Source organism: Cygnus atratus, chromosome 1, assembly GCF_013377495.2.
Source record: "Cygnus atratus isolate AKBS03 ecotype Queensland, Australia chromosome 1, CAtr_DNAZoo_HiC_assembly, whole genome shotgun sequence".
NCBI classification, from domain to species: domain Eukaryota; kingdom Metazoa; phylum Chordata; class Aves; order Anseriformes; family Anatidae; genus Cygnus; species Cygnus atratus.
Window position 1 is genome coordinate 124,774,048 of NC_066362.1, and position 26,928 is coordinate 124,800,975.

General features: G+C 41.9%; 1 protein-coding gene and 1 long non-coding RNA gene across 3 annotated transcripts; one reads left to right on the forward strand and one right to left on the reverse strand.

Moving 5' to 3' along the window:
• Nucleotides 1-4,727: 4,727 nt before the first annotated feature.
• Nucleotides 4,728-13,587, reverse strand: PRDX4 (peroxiredoxin 4). 2 transcript variants are annotated; one of them, XM_035542304.2, is made up of 8 exons: nt 13,282-13,587; nt 10,885-11,002; nt 9,700-9,816; nt 9,005-9,127; nt 7,827-7,957; nt 6,204-6,238; nt 5,203-5,249; nt 4,728-4,852 (listed from the first exon to the last, which is right to left on the reverse strand). In XM_035542304.2, exons 1-8 carry the CDS (start codon nt 13,529-13,531, stop codon nt 4,849-4,851), a joined length of 825 nt encoding a protein of 274 aa, XP_035398197.1. In that variant the 5' UTR covers nt 13,532-13,587; the 3' UTR covers nt 4,728-4,848. The 2 variants fall into 2 exon arrangements, with proteins under 2 accessions (XP_035398197.1, XP_035398196.1); XM_035542303.2 differs by lacking the exon at nt 5,203-5,249.
• Nucleotides 13,588-13,779: 192 nt separating this feature from the next.
• On the forward strand, nt 13,780-18,479 carry LOC118245777 (uncharacterized). The gene is made up of 4 exons (XR_004777969.2): nt 13,780-14,180; nt 14,900-15,059; nt 15,150-15,199; nt 17,590-18,479. It is a non-coding gene; the product is annotated as an uncharacterized LOC118245777 (long non-coding RNA).
• The last annotated feature ends 8,449 nt before the right edge of the window (nt 18,480-26,928 follow it).

Genomic DNA, 26,928 nt, shown 5'->3' on the forward strand with positions numbered 1-26,928 from the left:
GCTTTTTATATGTATCAATATTTAAATATGAATTTATCATAATTTCTAAATTCAGCCTTCGGAAGGGGGTGGGAGGAAAAGGTTATAGGGTAGGGAGCAAGGCTTGACATCAAAACTTCTGGATGCAGTGAAGAAAACAAATCCCACAAATGAAGTTGCTTAAAAGAACTATCTCATGAATGAAGATGCTTGAGAGAATTGCTGTGTTTTTGTACTTCATGATATTGTAATCACGTACCGCAGTTGCAGTAGTTATAGAAATGTATTTACAGTCATGCAGAACCTCTGTGTTTATATATACAAATATATATATATGTATGTGACATCTTTTACATATAGTAATAAATACACAAAGAATTTGTGTCACCTATTTTTTGTCTGGGACAAGAACTCCAAGCTGTCACCATCTTTGATAATAGGTAAATGAATCTTTGTCCAAGGAATATTATTTATACATGTCTCTATGTACGTTTGTGTGAGATAAAAACTACTTATTCTTAGATCTCACATTGAGAATAGAAATATTTTACCGTAGTAATTAATGCTGAGTTTGTATTGTAACTTAATGACCAACGCCTCACTGCTGTGATGAATCATTACCACTCAAGCCTAGAGTTATTAATAGAAAATCTTTTTATTTATAGTGAACATATCTGTGTAACTGGCTGTAGCTCTGTAATGGAAATGTTTCCGTGCCATCGTGTCATGGAGTACAGCAAGGAGGAGATCTGTAGTAGCTGGATTGCCTCCCCTGGCCCTCTCAGTTGTTGCCGATGTAAAAGAGCTCTGGGATTGACTGAGCTCAGTGCCTGAAAAAGAACTTTGTTTTAAATGTCTCTATTTTCCCATTTTTCCCATGTTTAAAAAAAAAAAGCCTGAAGTTATTTACTCAAACTCACCCTAACAGCTTCTGGTAGTCCCTCTTCAAATATTCACGATACTTTTGCAACTAAATCATGGAGGAAACTTGCTGGTACAGCATAGCCAGTGAGCGAGGGTTTTAGTTTAGAAACGTGCTCTAAAATTACTGCATATTTAATTGGTTTTACTGTACGTTCAGTCTTTGTCTGCTGACAGGTTTGTTTGATTGCTGGTGCTCCACTGAATGAATTTTAAACTAGGTATGTATGTGAGATATGGCTTCATGGGCTTGGGCTCGAGGATAGCTTTTGGTAAGGCTGGAAGAAATTGGAGCCCTGGAAATTTTGTCTTTTTTCCTTTTCAAAAGACAAGTTCAAAATGGCAGTCTGCATCTACACTTCATGTACTCCAAGAGAGGCCGGTGAATACTGGGAAGTATTGGCCCTGGGAAGGGCTCGGGAGGCAGAGTTGTGTGAGGTGCAATTTGCCACCACTTCAGATCTCAGGTGAAAGCATGGGCAGAGCAGACCACTGTGTCTTCTGCAAGAGACCAGTGCAGATGGCACTGCCCAGGTTATATGAATTAATTTGAGGTTGTTTTGATGCCGATGGGCATTTTCAAAGCGGCGGCTGGAAGTCAGATTCTTAGATCCAACTCTGCACTGAAATTGGAAAGGGGCATGATTGAAGCAGTGGTGAGGATGTTCAGTGCAACCTCAGTGAGTTTTGCTGGTGGTTTTTCCTTTCAGAAGATAACATTGCTTTTATTTGTTGCCTAAAATAATATTTAGGATTTTAATTTTGGTCCTACTTGCACTTATTTGAACAAGATCTTGATCTTACAGCCGGGCATGAAACACTTCCAGGTATGCTAACAAGACCTTAGAAACCCTTAAACCAAGCAGTAGGCAAGAGTTAGTTGTGCACGTAGAAGAGGGGTGGGTACCTACTGCCTCCGCATTTTATTACCATGAATGAGTCAGAATTAACTTCAAGAGTTTAATTGGAACTGCCTGTATTTTGTCTTTGTCAGCTGCAGCACATGTGTGACGCTAATGTACTCAAATGCTGCTTAGTCTCCCAGTAAGTCTCCTTCAGCTCAGGCATGTTTTAGATGGGCTAAATATGGGGCAGAACTTGAGCCCCAAAGTAGGAGGATGACTGCAGCACTCTGTTTGTTGATCACAACATGGAAGGGCAAAGCAAATATTTAAACTCCTTTGCCTGCTGGATAATCCTGTCCAAGGTAATGCTGCTACTAGACTGATTTAAATTTTTTTTTGTCTTAGTGGTTTTACTGGAAGATCTCAAACCCTCCGCATGCTGACTACACTATATAAAACATTCAACAACCACTTAAGTCTCTGAAATTGCAGCTATCACAGCATCATCCTGAAGGTTACCTCATCAATTCATTGCTATTTTACCGTGTTTGTCAGATATATATATATTTATATAAAATGTGTGAAGGTCAAAGACCATGGTCCTTCCAGCAAAGGTCAGTTCAGAGCAGAGGCTTACACTCTGAAGAGGTGTATCTGGTCCGTTCACGTCCTTTTAGTTTCTACTCCTACTTTCTGTCACTGCTTCCTGGAGCTGGGGGAACTGCTACCTAAGGAAGCTCTGGACCGCTCAGAGCTGCTCCTCAGGCTGTTGTATGATGATGGAGGACAGCACGAAATTCAGCTGAGGCACACGGGGGCTCAGGCTGCTCGGAAACCAAGGTCTCAATAGTAGAGCAAGAGAAGGGCTTTACTAGGTGACGAGAGCAAGGTGTTCAGGTCTTCATAAGGTCTTGCCTTGTGTTACACCTCTGCGAATCCTAACAATGGTCCCAGAATGACAGACTTCAATGTTTCTTCCCCCTCAAGTTTCCAATATTCTTTCATTCATGGATCTCACCCTTAGTTGTCCCTCTCGTCCCTGGAGGCAGTGTGTAGCTGAGCTACTGCCTTTGGTTCTACCAAGCCCCAGCTCTCACCTCTCCCGTCTCAAACACCACCACGTCTGTATTTTTTTTTTTAAGTCAGTCTCTTTCTTCTTAAACTTCCCTGCCAGCATACCCAAACCTCCCATCTATTTCCATGGAAATAATCTTTCATTTCAAATATGTAAGATAACATGGGGAGTCAGGTCTTTGCTTAAGGACTATTACTTCCTTAAGGCTTGTTGTTCCTATTGATTTTTTTTTAATGATTCCTTAGCCCATTCCTTACACGTGTTTAGAGGACTGAGGCCTTTAAACTTGGCACAGCTACGTTGCTGTGGACCTAAATGTCCAGGGCCAATACTTCCCAGTATTCACCTATTTTCAACGAAGTGTGCAGAGTAGGATCAGGGTTTTTTCTCAGTAAACGTCTTGGTGCTGTTTTCTTTTCCTGGCTCAGGGTTTGTACAGCTTTCCATGTCTGCTTTTGTTTGACGCTGTTGCTGCTATCTGCTGTCGTGATAGAACCCGTGGTTTTGTTCTTCTAAGCTGCTACTCACCTGGCTCAGCAAGGGGCTGCAGGCTGGAAAATGTTTAAAACACAGGCGATAACTTATCTCCATTTTTGTGTCTCATTTGCTGGCTTGGTGTAACAAAGGTTCTTTCTGCTAGTACTCGGTGTAAACGAGTGACCTGGCCGGAGAGGCAGGGAAAGTTTTACTGGTGTTGCTGGAGAGCAGGGCACAACTGCTACAGTGCAGGCACGTACGTCGGGCTTGTTCTGTGCCTTGGGCTGCTTATGAATAGCCACGAGGCTGGGCCTGCATTAGTCGTGCTGCTGTTGCTTGGAGTTATTCGAGCACGTTGATGTCTTTGGTGTTTCAGGGTTGCTAAAGGCTGTAGTCAAAAGGCTGTAAGGTCCCTCTGCCCAAGATGTGTGCTTAGGCAAGTACTCCTGTGGGAGCTGAAGCAGCCGCCTCTGCCCCTCTCTGTGCAGTGACTAATCTGGGCACCTGGTCAATGCTCACCGACCTTTACAAAGCCAGGTAACTTTACTTCTGCTATCAGGTGCTGTTCTTCCAGTTGCACAAACCCTAGAATGCTACTTTAAAAGAAGGAGAGGTGGGAAGGAGCACGAAAAGACATTCTTATGAAAGGGATCTCCAGTACACGCAAGAATTAAGCATGTCTTACAAGGTGATTGTATTGTTTGCCCCTTGAAAGAATAAATTTGTGTACGTTAGCCACAAGAGTTTCTGATGGCCATGGGGCATGTCAACACTTACCTCAAGGAAGACGACAATTACTCCCTTAAAACTAGGAGCCATAGCTAATGAGGGGGGCAGTGCAGGACACTAACCAGTGCATACACTTGTACCAGTACACGACCTGGGAAAGTTCAGACCATGTGAAATGGCATTGTCCTTATCAGCATACCTGCTACAAATACAAGCGTAGAAAAAGGATTCAGCTCTTGAATAAGGTGATCTAGAAGAGCAGCACTGTATTATGTGCAGTTGTACCGAGTTACGTAGCCTTGGCTATATGCTTAGGAGCTTAATGGAAAATATTTTCCAGCTTTGGACAAACTGGAAATTTAATCCAGCAACTGTATTTCTGGCTTTAGGGTTAGCTGCTACTTCCACTGGACTATGATCCCATGTACCATAACCACGTGACTCTTTTCTAGCTTTAGCTTCTAGGGTGTGACCAAGCTGACAAGATTTTTGCCGAAATTAAGCAGTCTATCCAGAGCAGTCTGGGCTTAGATTTGTAAGTTTTGCTAAGAAAAATATCTTTTGGGAAACACAAGTACCTAACCAAAACTTTCAGGGAAAACATGTATTTCACAGGAATAACTAATGAAGTATCCGTGCTTCAAACAGGTTAGACTTGCACCTAAGCAACTAGAGTTATATATTAATCAAACTCATGAAAGTTAACAAAATTAAGGAAATTTTATTGGCAAAAATCAAGTTGAACGTGACCTATGTAATTCAAGAGAAGTGAGCTTCAGTTTTGTTTATCAAAATACTTCAGTTTTCCAGCTGGATCTGGAATTATCTGTGCAAGAAACAAAAAGGGAAATGTTAGTCTAAAAACAAACCCATGCAAATGCAACAAACTGTGAAACCAGAACAGCACAGTATTTCAAAAGATGATGCCAAGGCCAACCCACAAGCAACACATGGAAGAGTAATTTATCATTTGACCTGATATTAGATTACTGTTCATCTTTAAAGACATCTAACAGCAGTAGCAGTAATATTTAATTAACTGGGGGAAGAGAGAGTGCAGCCTACCAAAGGAAGAGTTTTGGCAGATGAGAGCAAATACCTCTATGTCACTTGCCCCCAGAACAAGCTATTTTAATAAACTAGTATCTGTAATCAAGTGCCTTAGAATTTACTTACAGTTCTTCCCTTGGCCACCACACTCTCATGGCTTCCTCTGGTTTGATCTAATTAAATCAAACACATTTACAAGGCATGGCTACATCTTTGAGAAAGTGTTTCTGAACTACCCTGCTATTTAAGTTATCTGCATCTTTTGCAAAGAGGAGAAAGAGAACTGCCTACGTATTATTAGGTAATCTGTGGTTATGGAGGGCAGAACTTTCAGTGCCAGAATGCGTCTTTCTATGAGGTCGGCAAGCCCTCTTTCACCTTATGCTCTTATTATACAGCTTTGTCCACTAAGACAATCTTCTGCTAGCTTTAAAGAGGTGACTCCAATCGTCCTGGAAAATTTTCATATCCAGTAAAGAAACATTCTTGTTTTTATTATCAATTAAGATGCTCACTACTCTCCTTAGTTAGAGGCTGCTGGGACCTGCTTTTTGTTGAGAGAGCTCTGAAACAACAATGCTCAGTCATCACCAGACGATTCAGAAGAAAGCCACATTCTCAAATTAACGACCATGATCTCATCTGAACTAGGCAGCTCAGACCTCTAGTAAAAGCTTCGTTATTCTGCTGAGGCTTGACCCAAGCGCAGAGAAGACAAACGAGTTCAATGGGTGTTTATCTGAACCCTAGCTCTTCTGCTTGTGTTCACTCATAGGTGAGTACTGAGAAAGGCAGAAGAGCTCCTGCACAGCAAAGCAGTGCTCTCTGCTGGAGCTGCGATAGTAGCACACTGTCTCTGTCAGAGCTGAAAGCAGCCTGTGAGCTTGCGTCATTTTTCCTGGGGAGTGCCTAGGATCCATACGCAGACTCCACAGAACCAAGATTTTGTATGGCCAAATAACTGGAAGCAGGAGCTTCCAACTTCCACTCAAGCTTTAGCTATAATGTTGTGAGTTGACTTATATCACCTTATTGGAAGTTGCAAAGTGTTTGGATTTGATTTTAGTGGAAATGATAATTGTGTGTTTTCCAAGAACACATGCATTTAAATATCAAAAGTGACTTACTGTTTCACTGCCAGGTTTCCAACCAGCAGGGCAAACTGGAGGAGAAAAAAAAAAGTTTGTAAAAATAACACACTTAAATTTTGTACTCAGTAAAGTTATACACGCTTCCCTTTCTGAACTCTCTTTCTGAACTCGAAGTAAAACAGCACTAAGTGTCAGATTTAAGTATCTGCCACTAATAGATACACAGGTTTTGTTATACAAGGGATGGTGTCAGTACCAGTTCATGACTGATACCACCCAGTACTTCTGTTAACTGAAAACTGCCCATTTCTGGGTGATGTCTATACCTTGGTTTAATTCTCATGCTGTTTTAGACAAAGTACTGGCAAAATAGCATCTAAAAACAAACACCCATTCTGTCCGGACATGACAGTTTCATGATAAAGTTCAGGTGACTACACAGAGACCTATCTACCCTTCTCAGTTCAGAGTTCCCAGAAGAGACTGAGTGATTTATTTGAAGCCCTGTTAAGGAGAAAAGGGACTACAGCATGCAGTTCACATGCAGTGCAACTAAATGCTGTGACTATCGGTACAGTTGCACATCTATTCAGAACTCTCCTTGTGAGGCTTTAGCCCAATGAGATATGTTGTGTTACCACGCTTTAAGGTGTGCTATCAGACAAAATACATACAACAAATACAATTCAGGAACTGTGAAGAACTTTTTCTCCTGTTCTGTGCAAAGAATCCAGTAAAACCTCTAGGGAGGCTCTCAGCATTCATGCGGAAGCTACAAAGTTTTCATGTACAGGTGGAAAAAGTGATATCCTGGAAACACACTGCACAGATCAAGATTCTCTAAGACAGCTTTCTATCTAAATAAGAGACTCAATTTCCTTACTCAAGTACACAAATCCTAAGTATCAGCATTTAGCTTTTAAAATTCTGTACAGCAAAGCATAGTACTGATTTGTACCTTCAGCTAAAGGTACTTCTAAATACCAAGTGAAACTGAGTTGAAATGGAGGCTAAGCTGCTGAATATGTGTATTAACAATTGAACAAATGTTCTAATTGATGTATTTGTTTAAACGTATTATTTAAAAAAAATGTGAGAAGTTTATCCTATGCCTGAACTGTAGTGGGGGAATCTAGCCAGCCATACTTGAGACAGAGTAATGACAAGTCAGTGAAAGCTTCTTTGTCTGGGGAAAATGATCACATAGTGCTCGTAAAGAACACAGGAATGGCAGCCTAACAGAGTAACACCGTTTCTTGATGTGAAGCACTCTCAGTTATTTGTCACAGATCATCAACAAATGATAAAGGACAAGGCCTGCCTGCATCTCAATTCTTTCAGGATGTCAGAACACACTGAAACATTTGGCCTGGTTCTTCAGGGCATGGTGTTTTTAGAGCTTTCTGCTTTTGACATGTAGCACACAATGCTTTATGCTCTGAGTTCACATAGATGTGAAGCAAAATGAAAATTACTACACTAGAAACAGCCTATGGGGGAACAAGGACCACAGAATCTTGTCGCAGTACAGCCAAACCACTTCATTCAATTTGTAAGGCTAGTCTCTAATGCTACTGAGTAACCTCCTTCCAAAAGCTACAAAGACAACTTTCAGGGTAAGTAAAACTATCTTCAACTTGAAAGAATTTAAAAGAGCACCTTCTCCATGTTTGTCTGTGTACTGGAATGCTTGTACCAAACGGAGAGTTTCATCCACTGATCTCCCAACGGGAAGGTCGTTCATGGTGATCTGTCGAAGGATTCTCTTATCGTCAATTATGAAAAGGCCTCTGTGGAAAAAAAAAAATATATTTTTTGTAGGAAACAGAACTAATTACATTGTTGTGTTCAAACACACTTTTATGTCTGCTGGATGGGAGGAATTTGATCCCTGCGAGTCCTATACAATACCCCCACCTCCTTAGAATACTACTGACCCACTGTTCTCTACCCAGGCTATCAGACGAGCCGAGGGCAAATTAAAAACGAACAAAAAGATACTTTCATGCAGAACGTAAATCTAAACTTTGGCAGGCCCTAGCAGGGGATGTTGCAGATGCTATGGCGTTAGGTGGTTCCCAAAAGGAATTGATCAAGTTTACAAAATATACAACTTTTAAAGCTGTTAGTTACCAGCAGTCTTGACTCCAGTCTTGACTTGGGAGGTCCCTGAGTAACAGCAATTCTGGGGAATTCTCGCTGTGTGCTTGCCTTGCCCTTGCATCTGCTGATGCCTGTTGTTACATTGGGTTATCAAATACGCCCCCTGTTCTGACTCATTACGGCTATTTTTTTTGGTGTGTTCTTGAGTACTTATTTTGTCCCTGGGCATGAATTCTCAAGTCAAAACTGCTCTTGCTTTGCAACAGTACCACATTCTGGTGCTGCATAGCTCGTCAACGAAGAAGTATGCCTGCATCTGTGGGGGGTTACTATGACCCCAATCAGACTGCTGAGTCCTCATATTTTTCAAGAATTAAAGGAAGACTTCATATGAAAGTTCCTTAACACAAATTACTTTCTTTGTATAAGGACATAGATAACTGGCATGAGGTGTTATTGTAACATTTAAACTGTGTAAATGAGAAGGTAAGCTCTTTTGTATGTATATGCTGCAAGTTAGCAGCAGGCTTGCTAATATACCATAAACGGGAGCTCGAAGTGCTCAGTGTAAGATCATGGGATGTGCTACTGCACACACACACACACAAAAACCACTTTGGTATTAATATACATCACTCAATGGAGAGAGTAAAAGAGAAGTTCCAAATGCATCTTTAGATGTGAAACAGTAAGTACTACTCCAAGACAACACAAACTGTAATCAAGTGAAATACCTAAGGGTATGCCCTTGATCTTCCAGATATACACCATAATCCTTTGAAATTTGGTGCGTCAAATCGGAAAGAAGGGGAATCTTCATAGGTCCAAGTCCTCCTTGTTTTCGCGGAGTATTAATCCTTTGAAAGAAACGAGATACACATGTATTCTTCATAAAGATTTATGTTCTCTTCACCAACTTAAGTCAAAAACCAGAACAGTACAGACAGAAGGATTTTGTGCAAGTAACAATTCTCTTTTTTGCTCTGCACACAAGGAAGATGAATACTATCTATGGTTCAGTAGAACTTGTGCAGTATTTGGCCATATCTACTAATAAAGACCTCTTTCTTCACAGTCGTATTTGCTTTATACCAGTGTAGTCCAACATACTAATGAGCTGGGAGAGTGCAACTCACTTTTACAGAGACTGGCGTCCTTATCTCTTTTTTTGTATTTGACGTATTTTGGACTGGAACATGACATATTTCAAGCAATGCATATTAAACAAGCTTCAAAGATAGAGGTACTTTTCACACACTAGAGTTAACATTTTTTACCAATGAAAAATATTTTTAACATTTGTATCAATAGCGTCATGTTTTTACACATTATGATATACCTACACACGCTATAAATCTGGGGACACAGTTCCTCAGCTCAGATGGACCCATGAATAATTTTTAGTAAAAGACAAGCATAAGATACATACCATGCTAAGTGAGTGAACTTTGAGTCCACAGAACATGCTACTACTTCGGTATTTATTGCTCTGAATTCTTCAATTCTGTCACTGAAGGCGATTATCTCAGTAGGACATACAAATGTACTAGATAATTTAAAAGAAAATATAGTCAAAATTTCATGAATATCCAGTAAGTTCTCAGTTTAACTAATAAGTTGCTTTTTCAAAGCAGTTAATTTTTTTAAGTAAAAAAAAAAAAAAAGAGCGGTGTACTTATCAGAAATATTTCAGCTTATTTTTTTTACTGCTTCTTCAATTATTTACCAAAATGTTGCCTGACAAGTTTTCCAGTCTGATTCTAGCTTTGATACAAACAGTGTATTACTGAATATTAGAAACCTACAGTCAGTCAGTTTGCAATCTGGATAATAAGTGTTCTTACAGTTACTTTCATTTAGACTTTATGAATATTAAGGGGCTGAATTTAAGCACAACATGCCAAGTTTTTGAGAGAAATATATTGGTAACTTGTTACAGTGTACATCTGCAGATATTGACTATTTTGACTTGAAATTTTCCACTACAGAAGAAATAAAGTGGTAAAAAAATCACAATTTCTAGGGCTTTGAAGCTAAGGGCCAAGAGGCAAGTTATTCCTCTATATAAAAGTAAGCTAGTTATGCATCTTTGTCACTATACTGCTTCCTTTTTTCCTCATTTTGTGGGAAAGAATGGGATTGTTTCGTAGAAAGTAGAAATGTTTTCACTCAGCCAGTGGACTTACTGCATTGCAAATAAAGGAGAGTAATGTTAAATGTTCTTAGGATGTTATGGGATGAACTTAAAGGGAAAACACCATCTCCTAACATCCTACATGCTCTGGAAAATACAGATGGGATGCTCTCCTTTGTCAGCAGCAGCGACTTACAGCATAATATGAAACGTAGAAGTTGCCTACTGGGTACTACAGACCAAAGTTTATTTTTACATGGAGACACAAAACAGCGAACACACCAGTATGACAAATATTGTGTTGCAATTTTACCAATGCAAGATGAAAATACAAAAGCAAATAATGCATTTTCTTCTATCGCTCTGTTTTTCTTCCCCAAACCCTTTCCAAACAGAAAAGACCCCCCAAAAAAGAGAAAAATGAATGAATTAGTGGTCTAGTGTAGGTGCACTCGATTTGTCTACTCAGGTCATACTTACAAGTCAAGAGGATAGAAGAAGAACACAAGATATTTTCCTTCATAATCGGTTAATTTCAGCTCTTTAAACTCTCCATTAATGACTGCTGTTCCTTCCCAGTATGGTGCTGGCTTGGAGACTGGAATAGGAAGAACATTCAAATTACAGTCAGAGTACAAAGCACATGTTCAAACAAAGCTGCTTATTAGCCAGCTCATGCACAAGGACGACTGTTCTTTTCCTTTGCTTGAAAAACAACCTACCACACACAATTACAGAAACAAACATACTACTTTAGAAAGTTCAAAGCTGGCAGAGGTTACAGAATGATGAAGACCTGTACATTTAAGTATGCATGGAAAGTAATTTGACTTACTTGTGCTTTATATGAGCCTTTTGAATCACTCACACAATCACATAATCAAGGCCACACAAACATTATCTCTGCATATTTAACAAACCACATATTCACTAGCAGCTCATGACAGAACATCTGTCAGACTGAAGGAGAGACTCTTTTAGATTTCAGGAAACTACACTATTTTGGTCTGAATAACTGCTGTGAACCAGACGCATAAGATGGTCCAAATTCATATTGTTACTCTTCAGCCATGAAAATCTACTTGCAGTTCAAGTCTACATGAAAATACATGCTACAACATGTTTAGAAGCAAATGCCTAAAAATGCAGTATATGTTAAATTACAACTCCTAAGCAAATTGTGTCTTGAAGATGGCTGTATTAAAAGAAATCAAACTAAAACCGATGAAAGGTATTTACTATTCCTATTGAAAGAAACTAACCTTGAATTTTAAAATATTAGAAATTATTCTGATAGGTACTATTTTCAATGTGAATTCTGAGACAAATGTAGGGTATGCTGGAGATATAAGGTCCAACCCAACTGATCTGAGTATACTTGTGATATCAAGGACATTGACATGCAGCTCCAGGAAACTATTTTGCTGTTGAGAAAAATATATGGAATCTTAACTATTATCTAGATGATGACTACATTGTTAGTCGTCTTTTCTCAGGCAACCCACAGCTGCAAAATATAGTTAGAGGGTATATACAACAAAGATCGCAAAAAAAATACCCCAGAACATCAGACACAGCCATGCCTGTAAGTGGTAACAGTCTCTGTTGGTTTCACTTTGTATAACCCACAAGGGATACAGTAATGCAAGTACAGAAAATCAGTAGCCATGACTGATAATTTCAGTTTACTTTGAATTTTTTTTTAAGAAATGCTCTTCCTCTTGGCTCTTCTGTAGAATTCTGTCTGATCATATACCAAGCTCAGGACTTCTCTCCAATGCCTTTTTATTGAGTCTTTGTAGGTAAGGGACTGTTTTTCAAGTGAATGCTGGTATTGATGTCTGAGTTATTTAGAGCTTTTCAGAAGCGTTTCAAATATGTTGTTCTTTAAAAAAAACCAACACACAGCCACCCCAATCATATCACGGTGTAGGATATGACTGAAGGTCAGCTAACCTTCAGATAAGGAGGAAGGAAGCAGAGAGATTAAATGTGCTGTATTTGGAGATGTTTTTTTAAATTAAAGACTTTTTCTTTAAAAATACTTGTCTGTGATTCTGTAATAACTTGCATTACAAAGGGAGGAAAAACCAAACAATATTGGTTACACGTAGCTTTTCCTCATTGCATCTGTTAGTAAACATTTAAAATGGAAGTTATGTCCTGGCTTGGTGCAGGGAAAGGACTTAAAACCTTAAAACTACTCGAAAGATGTCCAGTAGTTTAAAAAAAAAAAAACACCGTCTTTGCACTCTCTGCTCCACAAAACTGGACTTTCCAAGGGCAGAAGTGCCCCTGAACATTATTACACTGCAACTCCAATAAAGCTGTTTGCACCTGCATCTGCCACAGAACAATTAACTCATGCAGGCACAAAAGCGATGAACCAAACCCAGTGATGAGTGCGAGCAGTACTGCTGTCTAATTAGTAGCTCTTTTGCTGTTGTATGGATGTATAATCCGTCTGCCCTCTGCGTGTTTGCCCTCACGGTGCTGCAATGTGCGAGGCGCTGCAGGAGACCCGTGCACGACCGTTTCCCTGAGGTAAAATGTGCGTGAGGTGACCTTTCAGTACTTCGGACCGCAGCGGGCGCGCAAAACATGCCCGTGTGTTGTTTAATAGCGCGTTTCTCCTAACCCACTCCTATTTCTGTGAAGGCAGGCCTCGGTGATCATCTGTTAAACGTTAGATCAGCCGTCCGTTTGCCACGATAGAACCGCGGGGCGGGACACAAACGCTCACGGCGGGACCCCGGGCACAGGGCGCCCCGCCCCGGGCGCTCGGCCTGACGTGGCGGTCCCGCCGTTCCCCACGGTCGCTAACGGCTCCGTGCACCCCTCTTCTCCTCCTCCTCCTCCCGCCGGCCCCGCACCTACTCTTGGCCTGGCTGAGGTGCAGCGAGTGGTCGGTAACGGGCACGCGCGCCGCCTCCCCGGGGTAGACCTGTCCTCCGGCGTAGTAGTGGCACTGCTCGTCCCCGCGCTGCCGAGGCGGCCGCGGATCCTCCGCCTCCGCGGCCGCGCCGTGCACCAGCAGCAGCAGCACCGCCAGCACGGCCACCAGCAGGGCGCTGCCCCCGGCCCGTGTCCTGCCGCCCGCCCGCAGCCACCGCCACCCGGCCTCCATGGCCCGCCGAGCCAGTGCACGTCCCCTCCGAGGGGCGGCGGCGGGGAGGAGCCTGGCCCCCGGCCTCGCCTCACGGCGGCTGCGCCGGCATCAGCGGGGGGGGGGGGGGGAGGGGGTGCCGCCCGTGAGGGGGTCGGTTCTGTGCTTCTCCAAAGAAAAAGAATAGAGGAAAAGGCGAAAAGAGCGTGTGTGTGTGTAGTCCCGTGCGTGATTGCAGGAGGGGACCGCAGCAAGATTTCTCCCATCTTTTATCACTTATCTGCGGCAGTGTGGGTTCTGTGGGCATTTCGTCATACGTGGTTATATCCATCCGTCTATACTGACCCAAGCTTTTATTTTCTACCCTAGTACATGAACTAAACGCAAACGAACATACAGTTTTAGGTCTAAAGCCTTGAATGGCTGCCATATAGGCATCAATTCGTGAACGAGCCGAGCCCCTTGTCATGCAGGTGCTGGCTGCATGAAGAACGTAGTTAAACAGAACCGAGGCTTACAAAGTGCCTTTTAATACCAGCTTGTTTGCCTCATGAGAGACCATTTTGTTCAGTGCCGAGTAAAATGTGGTTCATATTGCAGAGTAGCTGCATATGTCACACTTAAGCATACCTCGAGGGTAATTCAGCAGCGAGCAAAAATTTTGAGGACGGTAAGTAAACTGTGACAAGCTGTAGGTAAGGTTTTGCAGCACAGCGTCTGGCTGAGCAGGGCTTTGCCAGGTATATTTATTTGAGACAGTTCAGGTCTGACAGTTAAATTGTAACCAGGATCCTTGAAAGTGAAGGTGTGAGAAGCTGAAGGTATGCCTCATTGAAAGTGGGGGCACCATCAATCTTTTGCACTCGGAGCTCTGTGGATGCTATCCTCTGGAGAAACCGGTAGTTCAGGCTTTGACAGAGGAACATCTGCATCACATCCTATCTCTGCAGGTGATCTGTGGTAGATGTACTTTCAGGATGGTGCAGTACCTGTGCCAGAAGGGGCAGTACCATTTCTAGCTTTTAAAAATAATACAGAACATATCGGGATGTAACTTTCCAGACAGGATGTAAAGTGTAGAGCCAAAAGAAAATGCTGAGGAACATTTTAAAAGAATACAGGCCTCAGTAAAAGAAGGGATTAGCAATGCATCTGTCATAATATATTTTGTCTTGAACACATCTTACTATTTTTCTGGCTTTACTACAACAGAAACCACACTTTGAAAAGATAATTCATAAAAATAATTTCAAGGAAGTGGGAGAAACATGACTCTACAGGCATGCTTGCACTTCTTGACATGTGATCTTAGTGTTTCCTTCTCCCAAAGCTCATACTCCTCTCCAGGAGTTTGTTTTCTTTCCACATCTTATCATGTTTGCTTTTCAGTTCCACTCTAGGTTCTACAGGTTTAAGATCATGCAAATAAAATGACATTCACGCTGATGTTGTCACAGGAATAATCATACTCAGACATATTTGCCCAGCTCAAGAGACTGAAGGTTACCAAGGATGAGACAAAGAAGCTTCTGGAACAACCTTCTGACAGGTATGGAAGCAAAATACCTGCACAGCTACAGGGCTTGATCAGTGTGCAGTGAGCAAATTGTAAAAAGTTGTATTAAATGTCTACCTGCAGGGGAACTGGAATTGATGGCACATGAAGTCCCCTTGTCCTGTTTTTTCACGGTGAGTTGACGGTGGCCAGTTTCTGATTATACTTCCAAAAATGTTGGAAGCAGGATAAAATCTGATCTTCAGTTCAATGCGGCTGTTTAAGTTTGTCTTTCCTCCTCTATCAGGGACAAGTCATTAAAGGGAAGATGGACAAAGCCCATTGGCTTGTGCAAAGTGTTATGCACTCTGGGCCTGGTGGATAAAAGTGCTTGAAGAGTCCTTGTACTCCCACTGATTTCGGGTTCAGGTGACCTTATGGTTAAGCTTGCTAAAATGTGGTGAGAGAATACTGGCTTACATGATCCATCTCTACTATTACTGAACTTAATACCAAGCTTTCCTAAATCTCACTGCTTGTAAGGGAAGTGACAATCATGGCCTCCATGCATGCACAGAGAAAATAATTATGGTTGTCCCGCTCTTCTCTTTTTGCTGGTGTTTTGAGCTGTAAGAAAGAGTAATGATTTGAAGAGTAGTCATACTGAGAAGTTGAAAAAAAAAGAAGAGAGGTTGAGAGGTATGCATTTCTCATAATGTTAACATCCTGCAGATCTTCCAGAATACGAATAAACGAAGGAGAAAACCAATAAAATCAATGCAGCAACATAGAAAAGAATCAGGCCACTTTTGAGGGAAGGAAGTGCTGAAAGATAATAGGTTTTATCTGCAGAATATAATGTTAAATAGCACTAATTTGAAGTTCATATGTGATTATGTGTGTGTAGGCATTAAAAAGAATTCAAAAGAGCAGCAAGAAAGACTTTCTGGCTTCTGCTGTACTATCAAGATTTCTGAACATAATAAAAAAATGAAAAATTTTGTAGACAGAATCCACAATGAAATGCAAATATATATCAATCTTCAGTGTCCAAATGGAGAACACAGGCGCCATTCTTTCTTTGTCCAGTGATGAAATACTTAAATCAAGGACTGATTTTTGTGCTTAAATTGATGAAATTAAGTTATGCTGTTAATACGAAATAAGAGAAATACTCCGCTACATTCATCACTGTGCTGAACGTCATCCATTTGTACTGCTCTTCTGAAGTTGGTAGGGTTTACCATGTCCAGAGTGAAACTTATAAATCCTTCCTTTCCTCAGCTGCGTTAAAGGCTGTGTTATTGCAAGCCATGCCATATTCAGGCCCTCAGGTATGATTCAGTTTGGGCAAGTGCTTGTTTGTGGCAGGGTGTCATCGCCACGATGGCACGTAAGTTACAGAAGCAGGGAGTGATTTAGGATACTGAAGTAGATTAGAAATGGTTGTACAGGTTCTGTCTGTACATTTAAATGACCTAATATAAGAATATCTTGGAAAAATTAGCGTAGCATGCTGTAGCAAGAGGCCTGTCACCATTTCCTGGAACAGATGCAGCAGATGTTCAGTGTTGTGCTGGTGAAACTCGCAGTTGGTTTTATTCTCCTCATGGTTTACAAGGACATTTTAACAAATATATTGTATTGCTTGTCATGAACGAGAGAAAATCTATAGCATAGAAGACTTTGTTGGAGAAAGGATGGTGGAAAACATCTGTTCTATAAGTGTTACTGGATCAGAATGACCACAATTAAAACTACCAACTAGAGAAGCCTTTTCCTTGTTGGCTCTTGTTAAGGCTAGACTAGTGGGGCTAGCTGTGTGTCTGCTGACTGCTGAGGGTCCCTGAGGATCCTGTCAGGCTGAGGATTGCTAGGCAGTGGTGTTTGTTTCTATGGGAGGTTCATTCTGACTTCCGACTGCAGCTAATACTGTCACTGCTGAAGCGATACTGCTGGTTAAATATGAACTGAAGCTTTGTGAAGTCCACCATTAGGTAGTGTAGAGGTGTAACAGGTATACTTACTTACTCCTGTAGCTTACGTCTGGGGCATATGCCAGTGTTTGGGGATGAAGTGATATTTTTCCTCTGCAAACACACCACCCACAGGAAAGTTGTGTTTAATTTCTTTCCCTTTCTCCTCCTTGTGAGTGGACCGAGTCTGTTTCCTCGCGGTATCAATGTCAGACACCCTGCGGGGTTCCTGTGACAGTAACAGGACTGAGCATGTCATTAATGTGTTTGACTGAGCATGACAAAACAGAGCGCTCAACTTGATACTTCTAGTCATGGTGAGATGTGGGAATACAGTTGCTAAAGCACCATCCGGTCAAACCTTTCTTTTGCCTGTGCAAGTGATGACAGAATCTACAGAGTGGTGAAAATAAACAAGTTCTGCAAAGCTGTCTCCTTGACCCAATAAATAATGCCATCCCTGCAGGGCCCTATCAGTTCTCCTTTGGCTATCACCTGGAGGTGGGTAAATGTGTTTACTTTGTATTTGAATCCTCATTGCATTAAAGAACAATTATGAAAAGAAAGTGCCCAAAATTTCTCTGATCATTAGTGTAATTTTTGGACAGTTGTACCAACCAGGGAGGACAGAGAAAACCAGCACTGAACAGCATCTGCTAGGAGTATGCAATCCTCCAAAAGCTGTTGGACTACCCAGGAGAGTTGAGGTACCACACCTGAACAGAAATCCTGAACATCAAGACCTGCCCGAGCCCGTCACAGCTGTGAGAATGCGAGCAAAACCAGCCCAGCTAACTTTGTGCAGTGCTGCTGACCAGGCAGAAGGGAGCCCTTCACCCACAGAGTGATAACCCCAGCTGTGTCAAGTTCAGTGATCCCTGCCAGCGTTGTTCGTATTGGTTTGTAGGCATCTGCCCTCAGGGTCCTGACTTTGATTCCGCCTCCTGAGGTCTGCACTTAGGCCAGCTCATTCTTGCCTAAGTCCCTGGTTCAGTCAGCCTCTGCAAAAATGGGGAAAATTTGGCTCCTCAATTCAGACAAGAAGACAAGAAGTGTTCCAGCCCTCACAGGGGCCTGCCATGGCAGCCTTGTGGATGGAAAGAAACCCTGTAGAAACCCAAATCCACATCCTCTCAGACCGGAATGGAGACAGAGGTCTCTGATGGTTGTTCATACTTGTCTATGTCTCTTGCGTGGGTGGTCACTAAAGCTGTGTTTAACATTATGCGTGTAGTGTGTACTTCTCATTTGGGCTAAGTGGAGGAAAATGAAATGGTTGAAAAGGTAGACCCTGCTGCCCAAGGCATGGAGCACATCAAGGCATTCAGAGAAGAGGAGGTGACATTTCCACGATACAGGAATAATGAATGGTCTTAAAGAATTCCCATCTCCTCTTCTTACTCCTGCCTGCATCCTTCTCTTCTCTCTCCTTGGTTGCAAAGCTAAGCCTTTTTATATTATAAACCCTCTAGCACCATTCAATATCTAGGGTTTCTTTCTCTTTTATTTGGACATGTGAAAGAGTAAAATCGCTTTTCACCAGATCACTTTAATGTGTTGGTCGCTTTTACATTGCCCACTAGGTGGCAGTAAGATGTTGTTATACCGATTAAAACAACTCAAGTGTATTCTGCAAGTGCTCATAACGTTCTAAAATCTGGGGATCTGGTACCAGAAGCTTTTGTTTTGTTTTGGTTTTTAAATTATGAAACCCACAAGTGTAGGAAATGCAAGATGAAAAGATATATTCGATGCTTAAATCTACCCCAATTTCTGTGAACAATAAAGATAATCAACCTTGTATAATTTTTCAGTGACAAGTTTTCTCTAATATGTCTCTTAAGAGGAAAGAAATTGGGAGACTAAAGTAGTCTTTAAAGAGGAGGATGAAGTGAGACAAAAACTATCCATAAAACTAGAGTAAGAGAAGTGGAAATATGTTACAGAAGATAACTTTTAACCCAGTCACTATGGAGTACTGAAATTGATTTTTTTTTCTACTTCCTTTTTGCTAGCTACATACATTTTTTTTTTTCCTGAGAGTTTAAGCAGAAGTCCGGAAAACTACAATCTCTACTTTAACTAAGCTGAATATATTGAACTTTCATTCTTTTTTGCTCTTTCGGAAATCTCTTTGCTCCATTTAGAATTACTATAAATAAATTAAGACATTACCTTTTTTTTTTTTTTTTTTTTTTTATGGCAATATCCTTATCTGTTCCAATTCAATTTTGCATACATTTCAGAGGTTCAACTCTTTGAACATGTCAGCTCGGTGTAGTGCAAGGACCTAGACATTTCCTTGCAAAGCAAAATTTCGTAGTCGTTGGAAATGAAATAGACATAATATAGTATAGCTATCTCTCTTGAATCTCTTTCCATTACCTCATGTATTTTTCACAGTTTAATTTAGCATTTAAGCTGTATTGGTGGTGAACTGTACATGGATTTAAGTCAACACAAACCTCGCCACTTCGTGAGCCAAAGCTCCTTCTCTGCTTTGGGCTGTCAGCTTCACATGGGACCTTGAGAAGCCATGGCTCTGTGCAAGAGCCAATATTTGATCTACCACATCTAAACTTCAGAGTGCTGTTGTTTTCCCATAATTTAAGAAAAAAAAAACAACAAACAAAACACAAAACTAACCAAAACCCCACGATGAATTACCATCTAAAAGTTTTATTGCTTGCTTACTTTTTCTTCAGAAGAGAAGATTCATAAATTCATAGAATTTGTAGAAGACAGAAGATTCAGAAGAGATTCATAAAAGGTTAGACAAGTTTGCAGGTTTATGAACTCTTTAAATAAAAGCATAGGGATTTCAAGATAATAAATGTGTTCAAGATACTACACTTAAAATATACTGCTTGTGTGCAATGCATTTGTATGCTTATACCCTACTATCTTACTCACCACTACAGAATCAAAAAAAGGAGGAAAACATTTAGAAGAGACTAATATTTCTGTGGTCTTGTGCAGCTGATCTGCTTGTATCTGCTGCTCTCTTCTGTGAAGGGTATGGTAAAGCATGGTATGCAATGTAACTACTGAAATTAAAAGGATAAAAACCAAAATACTGTGAGCACTTTCTTCTGTATGGAATCTAGAGACTTAAAGTGGCACAAAAGTGGATTTGGTCATGCTGGAATATGAAAATAAAATCGCATCTCTGCTTCCAGCTGTTAAGCATGCACACAGTTCTTGTTGATGCTTAGGGGTGCTCCCCGTGCTTTCAGAAGCAGCAAAACCGCCCCAAAACGGGTACGGGCAGGGCAGGGTGACTGCGGAGCTGCAGCCCTCTTGTCAGAATTCATCTCATCTCTGCTGTTCACCGTGTGGGAGGCAGCATTAAATGCACCCTGTTTTTAAAAAAAGATTTTAAAACTGCAAAACCTTCAAAGATCTTTAAGATGGCTGGCATCGGTAAGAGAAATAAAATGCTGTGTTGACCTGCTGCACCGCTAGCTGTTAAATGGAATTTCTCCTCAGGCGTATGCTTTGAAATGCTTATAAAAAGTTGGCTGAGTGAGCTGAAGTTCTCAGTTAAAGAAGTTGATAACACAGAATAGTTTTTGGGGCAGAGTTCCTCTCTTAGACCTGGGTGTTGATTTCTGAGATTAGATTCCTGCCAGATGGTATTTTTAATGGAAACGAAACAAGCAGCACTTACAAAAAAAAAAAAAAAGTCAGGTTCCATATCTCTTGATCTTCCTGTAGGAAAACAGTCTTCAAGGTCATTTGCAACATGTGCTGCCATTTCAGGGAGGGTTGATACCACGCTTGTATTCTTGGTGAGCCTGTAGCCATGGTACGAGCAGACTGGAACATATGGCTGCTTAGAGCAAGGAATAAGTTAAGAAATGCCCCATCAAAAATGCCCCAAATCGCCTCTTTTGTGTTTTAATTTCTATTACCTCTAAGGCCAGTTTACTTACTGGAAAAGTCAGAACCAGCTGTGGTGAGCAGGCTTGGCAGTGCCATGGGTTTTGTCTGCAGGTAGCAGCAGCGCGCCGTGCAAGTCACCTGCTCTCGCACCTGGCACGCAGCTCTGCAGGGCGTGCGAGAACAGGTCACCGTAGGGAACGGCTGTTTGTGTTTACCAAATTATTTGTTAAGGATCAGCAGCTCATTGCAATCCCACGCCGCTTCGTGCTTCACCACGTCCGCGTTTCTCATCTCGGTGCTCCTGGGCGCTTCTGATAACGCTGGGAGAGCTGCAGGGTGGTTATCGGGGGGGTGGTGGTGGGAAAAGACAGTCACCAGCAGCCCAGCGTATGTCCCTCCTACCCACCTCGCTTAGCGGACACCCTACCTAGCCCTGTTTTAATGCTGGATGGGTGATTTTTTGAAAAATGATGAATAAAGAGCCATCAGAAGATCCAGGTGACAGGATAAATAGCGGTCACTAAGTGTGCTACCTCCTTCTGCACCCCCTCAAAGAAAATGCAAATCTGCTCCATCTGCAGCCACAGAGGCTGGCTGTTTTTCAGAAACTGCTAGGATTTTTGCTTTTAGCCTGGAAGTCTGTGGTTTGAAGCCCGCTGTCGGTGCCGGTGCTGCCCTCACAAGTCAGCAGCGTGAGGTTTGCTCAGCAGTGGCGATATGCTTCTTGGCACAGCAGCAGAGGAAATAAATTGTTAGAAACCGCTCCTGCTCCCTCGTCCCCAGTGGTACAGAAAAGCCCCAGACCTGTCAGGCAACTGGTTTCCTGGAATTTTGCAGATGTATCTTTGTCCTGTCACAAAGACAAACTTGTAATATAAAAAAATCCACCTCAGCTGCAAGAATTACCTGGGAGAAAGACAGTGATGAGTCTTTTGTGCAGCACTGCCAAATCTAAATGCTAAAAAGTCAGGGGGGTTGAAATGGTAACACGGATGGATTGAAGAGTATCTTTTTTTTGCCACGGGTCAGATTTGGCCTGTGGTCCTGCACAGTGGCTGTACATAAGTGCTGGGTACAGCCGCTTAGCGTGAAAGATGGATGCAAGGAAGCTGGCCTAGCTCTGGGCATCAGGACTTACACTGCACCAAGAGACACAAACACTGCTAAAATATTACATGAAATGAATATTAGTGGAAAAAAAAAAAGAGGAAACATTAGTGAGATGCGCTGAGTTGGAAACATTGCTGTGGCTGTTAGGTTTTAATTAGCTGGAAACCGTTCATTCACACTGCGCTTCTGTGCAGCGATTGTCCAAATGTGGTTGAGTTTGGGATCTAACGCGGCTGGGTTTTCCTTTCTTTATGAGTGCTAGGAACTGAAATATTCATTATACATGTGTCCTCCTGGCTGCTGGAGTGCTGTGGAGGGAGGTATTTTTGGACACTAAATTTTGCAGTAAATGATACTAGTTATTGACTAGTGGCACTTGCTGTAGCTCCAGTGACATAAACGGCCCCATCCAAAAAGCATTTCATCTGAAATGAAACGTTTGAACGCGTTTCACAAGGGGAAAGTAGCACCACCGTACCTGTTTCACATTTCAATTTCAAAAAGACATGTGAGCTGCAAAGCTCGATGCATGTGTTTCTACAGCACTCCATGAGCTCCTGTGTCCATCCTGATGTCCCTGTACACACACACACACGGCTGTCAGTGACAAAACTCCAGTTCATTAGTTTTCTTCCACTGGTAGCTTTTGCCTCATCACTGGAGAACAATCCATCAATATCAACATACATCGTAAGATCTGTTTTCAGAGACAAGAGCATTTTTAATGTCCAGTCTTACTTCACATGAGTGGGTACACACCTACCTGCTCAGAGCTAACTGGAACATTGGTAACCTGATTATACTGGCGTATTGTTGGGCATTGCTGTGTGGTCTGTTTTCCGGCTTGTTGTCTGGAAGTCTTTATCTTTACTATCTTATCTGTCTGATGCCTTCTGGAAACAATTTTCTCTTTACACCACTTCATAAAATTCTGTATACACTATACTGCAGCTAGGTCTGGAGGTTTCGGGCCACTTGTCACATTTTGTAATGAATTTTCTGATTGAATTCTTTTACAGATAGCACTTCATACATGCAAAACAGTGTCTAAGATCCTGGTGGTTTTTAATTTATTGTATGTATAAAGCTTTAAGGACTTGTGCGATATTCTGAGGAGGTGAGTTGCTTTGTCATTGAAACTTGCACGTTTATATATTTCAAGGCATTAAGTGAAAAATCAGAAAAGGGCTAAGGTAAAAACAAGCCTGTTAACATAAAAACAAATAGAATTAGAAAGCACTGAAGTATGTATGCAAAATTAAATTTTGTTTGGAATAACCAGATTAATTTGGAATAACTACCAGATCTGTTGCCAAATGACTGGATGCTATTAGAAGAACTCTGTCCCTGGCATTCGTTTATTTAACATCTCAGGCTTTAGATGAGTAACCATAACAATAAGACGATGAACCCAGAATCATCAAGGGAAGGGTCAGTGCGGCTGTGGGGGTTCAAACTTTCCATCAATGGGCAATCCACATGAGTTGCAAATGAAGCAAAAGCCAACTTGCTAAGCAGAAAGACACAGATATCCCCTTCGCATAAATCCTCTGTACTGAAGGCCCATTGAGAATGAAAATGGCAATTTGACACCAGTTTTTAAAAGGGACTTTAGGAAAGATCCTGAAGGTCCTGAAGAAGCAACACTGCTGTAGGCTGAAAGGAAAGATCCCCTCTGGGACTGATCAGTAGCTAAGAAGGGGATGGGAGGGGTAGGAATAGGTGGGCAGCTCCTTCAGTAGGAGGACGTAGCATATGAAATACCACAGGGGTCTGTGCTAAGATCTGTGATGTCCAGCATACTCATTAGTGGCCAGGAAAATGTGCTAAATAGCGATGCACTAGGTGTTTCTTAAACTAAGTTATTAACGGTAGGAAAAATAAAAATCTGCCTTACAAAATGTAGAAAAATCTCACAACGCCAAGTGACATTGCAGTGAAATGGCAGCATGCAATCAGAGCCAACAAGTACAAAATAACAAACACAGGACAAAATCAACCCAACTGTATGTTGCTGAAGATGGGCTTTAAATTACCCGTTACCTCTCAGGAAACAGAGCTCAGATTGGCTATGAGTGGTTCTAAGAAATGTTGGCTTGGGCAGAGCAATGTTCAAAACAGCAAACAGATTGTCAGAAATTACTAGGGAAGACACAGAAAACAAAATAATCATTTTGTTGTGCAGTCACCTCTTGATTACTGCAAGCAGTTCTGGTCTCCCTGTCTAAGAAAGCAGAGTTGAGCTGGAAAGGAACAGGGGAATCTGACAAGTATTTGCAGAAATATGGAGTGGCTTCTGAATTGAGACTGATTAAATAGATTCCTCAGAGGGAAAAAGAGAAGGTAGAAAGGCATGTGATGGCCGTGTTTGACATCATGAGTGGCACAGGGAAAATAAGTAGCAGATGATTATTTGTGTTTCTCAGAGAACAAGAATGAGAGACATCACATAGAATTATCGGGTTGCAGTTTAGCAAACAACAGCAAACATTTTCCTCATGATGTGCAATTATGCTGGAACCAGCCTCACAGTGTCCTGTGGGTGTCAAGGGTTTGGATAGGCTCAAAAGTGACCAAAGTAATAGGAAAAATAAAGCCATCCAGAGCTATGCAGCACAGAGATGATGTCTCTGCTGCAGGAGTCCCCTGGGTGGCTGGCTGCTGGCTGCTGGACGTAGAGCAGGGAAAAGGCCTGCACAATGACTCTTTTTAAAAAATTATTTCCCTTAGCATCTGCTACTGGCTCCTGTCAGCAGCAGGACACTGGACCAAAAATGGGCCTTCAATCTGATCCGATATAATTCTTCAGAGTAATTTTTTTTATGGGGGGTCAGCCTGGGAGCAAGGCACGTGAAATACCCCAGAGGTCCATGGGTTCTGTACTGATATAATGTAGACGTAGCCTGGATTTCCCCTCAGAGTCCCAGGGGAGAAAGTAGCCAAAAGGCCACATTGATCGAGCCACGTGAAAGAGGGAGAGCCCTGAGGACTGCTCTGATGAAACAAAGAGCCCCGTGCTTTTGGGTGTTGAATTCAGTTCCCCGAAGGATGAGGAAACAAAATGAACACTGGTGCTTCACCTTGCATGTGGTCCCACCGTGCATCTTGGTGGGATGAAAAGAGTCATTTGGGAAAGGTAAAATGTGCTGGGCAAGCATGACACACGGCCTCCCTCGTCCTGTAACTCAGTGCGTGGTAGCTCCCTGAAGAGAGACGGCTGGCTCCCCTTTTTGCGCTGTATGTGGTATTGCTCTGATTGCTTTCTGAGCTGGTGCGCAACAAGCTGTGGTTAGGGATCGCCTCTTCAAACCAGTGACAAAATTGCTCTTTAACTAAAAGCACAACCGTGAGCACTGTGTTTCAGTGTGACGGTAACGTCAAGCTGGAGTTAAATTGAATGTCTGTTTCGTCGGAAAGGGTAAATTTAATCAGGCGCTCAAAATGAAATTAAGGTGGAAATAAGCTTGGAAAAACACAAGAATTATAATCCAGCTAATGTCCTGAGGTAATATTGGGAAGAAATGGGAAGAAATTTGCTTTCATGTAACATGAAAAATAGTTTCTGTGGGAGGGAGCTGCACTTAGCTTGCGGTAGACCTGCATTTCCTTCAGGGAACAGTCACAATGTGCTGCCCTTGCACCATTTGCTTCCCCTTCATTACAGTGATACCAGCGGGTTTTACAGCATACTCCAGCCTGTCAGGGTTTCTGTCGTGGTGTTATTTTCTAACCTGGCCGTTAAACTGGAAACATTTTCCCAGCCCAGCCTGAAACAGGGCTGCTAGCCCATGAGGAGTGTTGCTACTTCTTTAGAAACGCAGGCAAACAGGGATTGTGTGCTGCCTGGGAATAGAAAATGGATCCCACGTTGGGCCGTGGTGGTGGTGGTGGGGGCTGGATTTTAACATCCATGCAGTTTAATTACTGTGAGGGAGCAGAGGGGCCTTGTTTAGCCTGGCTGGAAGGGACAAGTCCTTCCCCTGCTGATTTCCTCCCTGCATGAAGGGAAAGCTTTGGGGGAGCCATGGCTCAAAGGCACTGCAGCTGTTCTTGTCCCCAGGATGTTCCCCCCCGGACATGAATTTGTCTCTTTTATTGATGGAGAATTTGGAGATGGTGGCTGGAAGCTGCAGCCGTGGTTCGGTGTGAAAGGGAAATGTGCTTCTCTGATATCACCTGGAATTGCATTCAGCTTGAACCAGCACGATGCCTTGATCTGCTATGACCCATATCCATCAGGAGTTATTAGCTGATTGAATTCAGAAGGTAACTCCCTAACTGTTTTCAAACTAAATTAACTTGCTTCAAGGGACCAACTCATGTTTGTATTTCCACAGAGATAATGGGTTTAGGCTTCAACTGAAACCTTGCCAGATAATGAGGAAAAAATAAATCAATGACCTCATTCTTATCTGGTCTTAACAGGCAGGCTTTCCTTTGCTAAAAGTGACCCTGAAATTGCCTGGATTGATTCGCACAAATACAGGGTGCCACATCCTGCTAAGCAGAGCCATTCTGTGAAACGCTTTGCTCCAGGAGGAGTGCTAATCCAGACATCAGCAGAGGTGGAAGTTGTTTGAAACACTGCTTTTCTTAGAGTCAAAGTGAACGCTTCTGCAAAATTCAAATGCATGGTAAGATAAAGAGTTAAGGAGGAAATCGGCTTCAATACTAATTAGAGGAAAAAAAAACATTCTCACAGTTGTGCCTGGGACTGAGTGGTCTCCATAGGTGTATGCTTCTCTGATTATTTAATTATCTGCCATTGTTAAATAAGAAATGCTTTTCAGGTGTTAAAGGGAGATCATTACCTGCTGTGAAGTGGGGTAGCTGTATGGGTAGAGATCTTGCCTTTGGTGTCTTGGAAAAGGTAGACAACTCAGAAATGTGCCTCTCCGGTACTGTATACCTCCTTACTCTCTGTATGAGTCTCTCAAGTGAAGGATTAAATC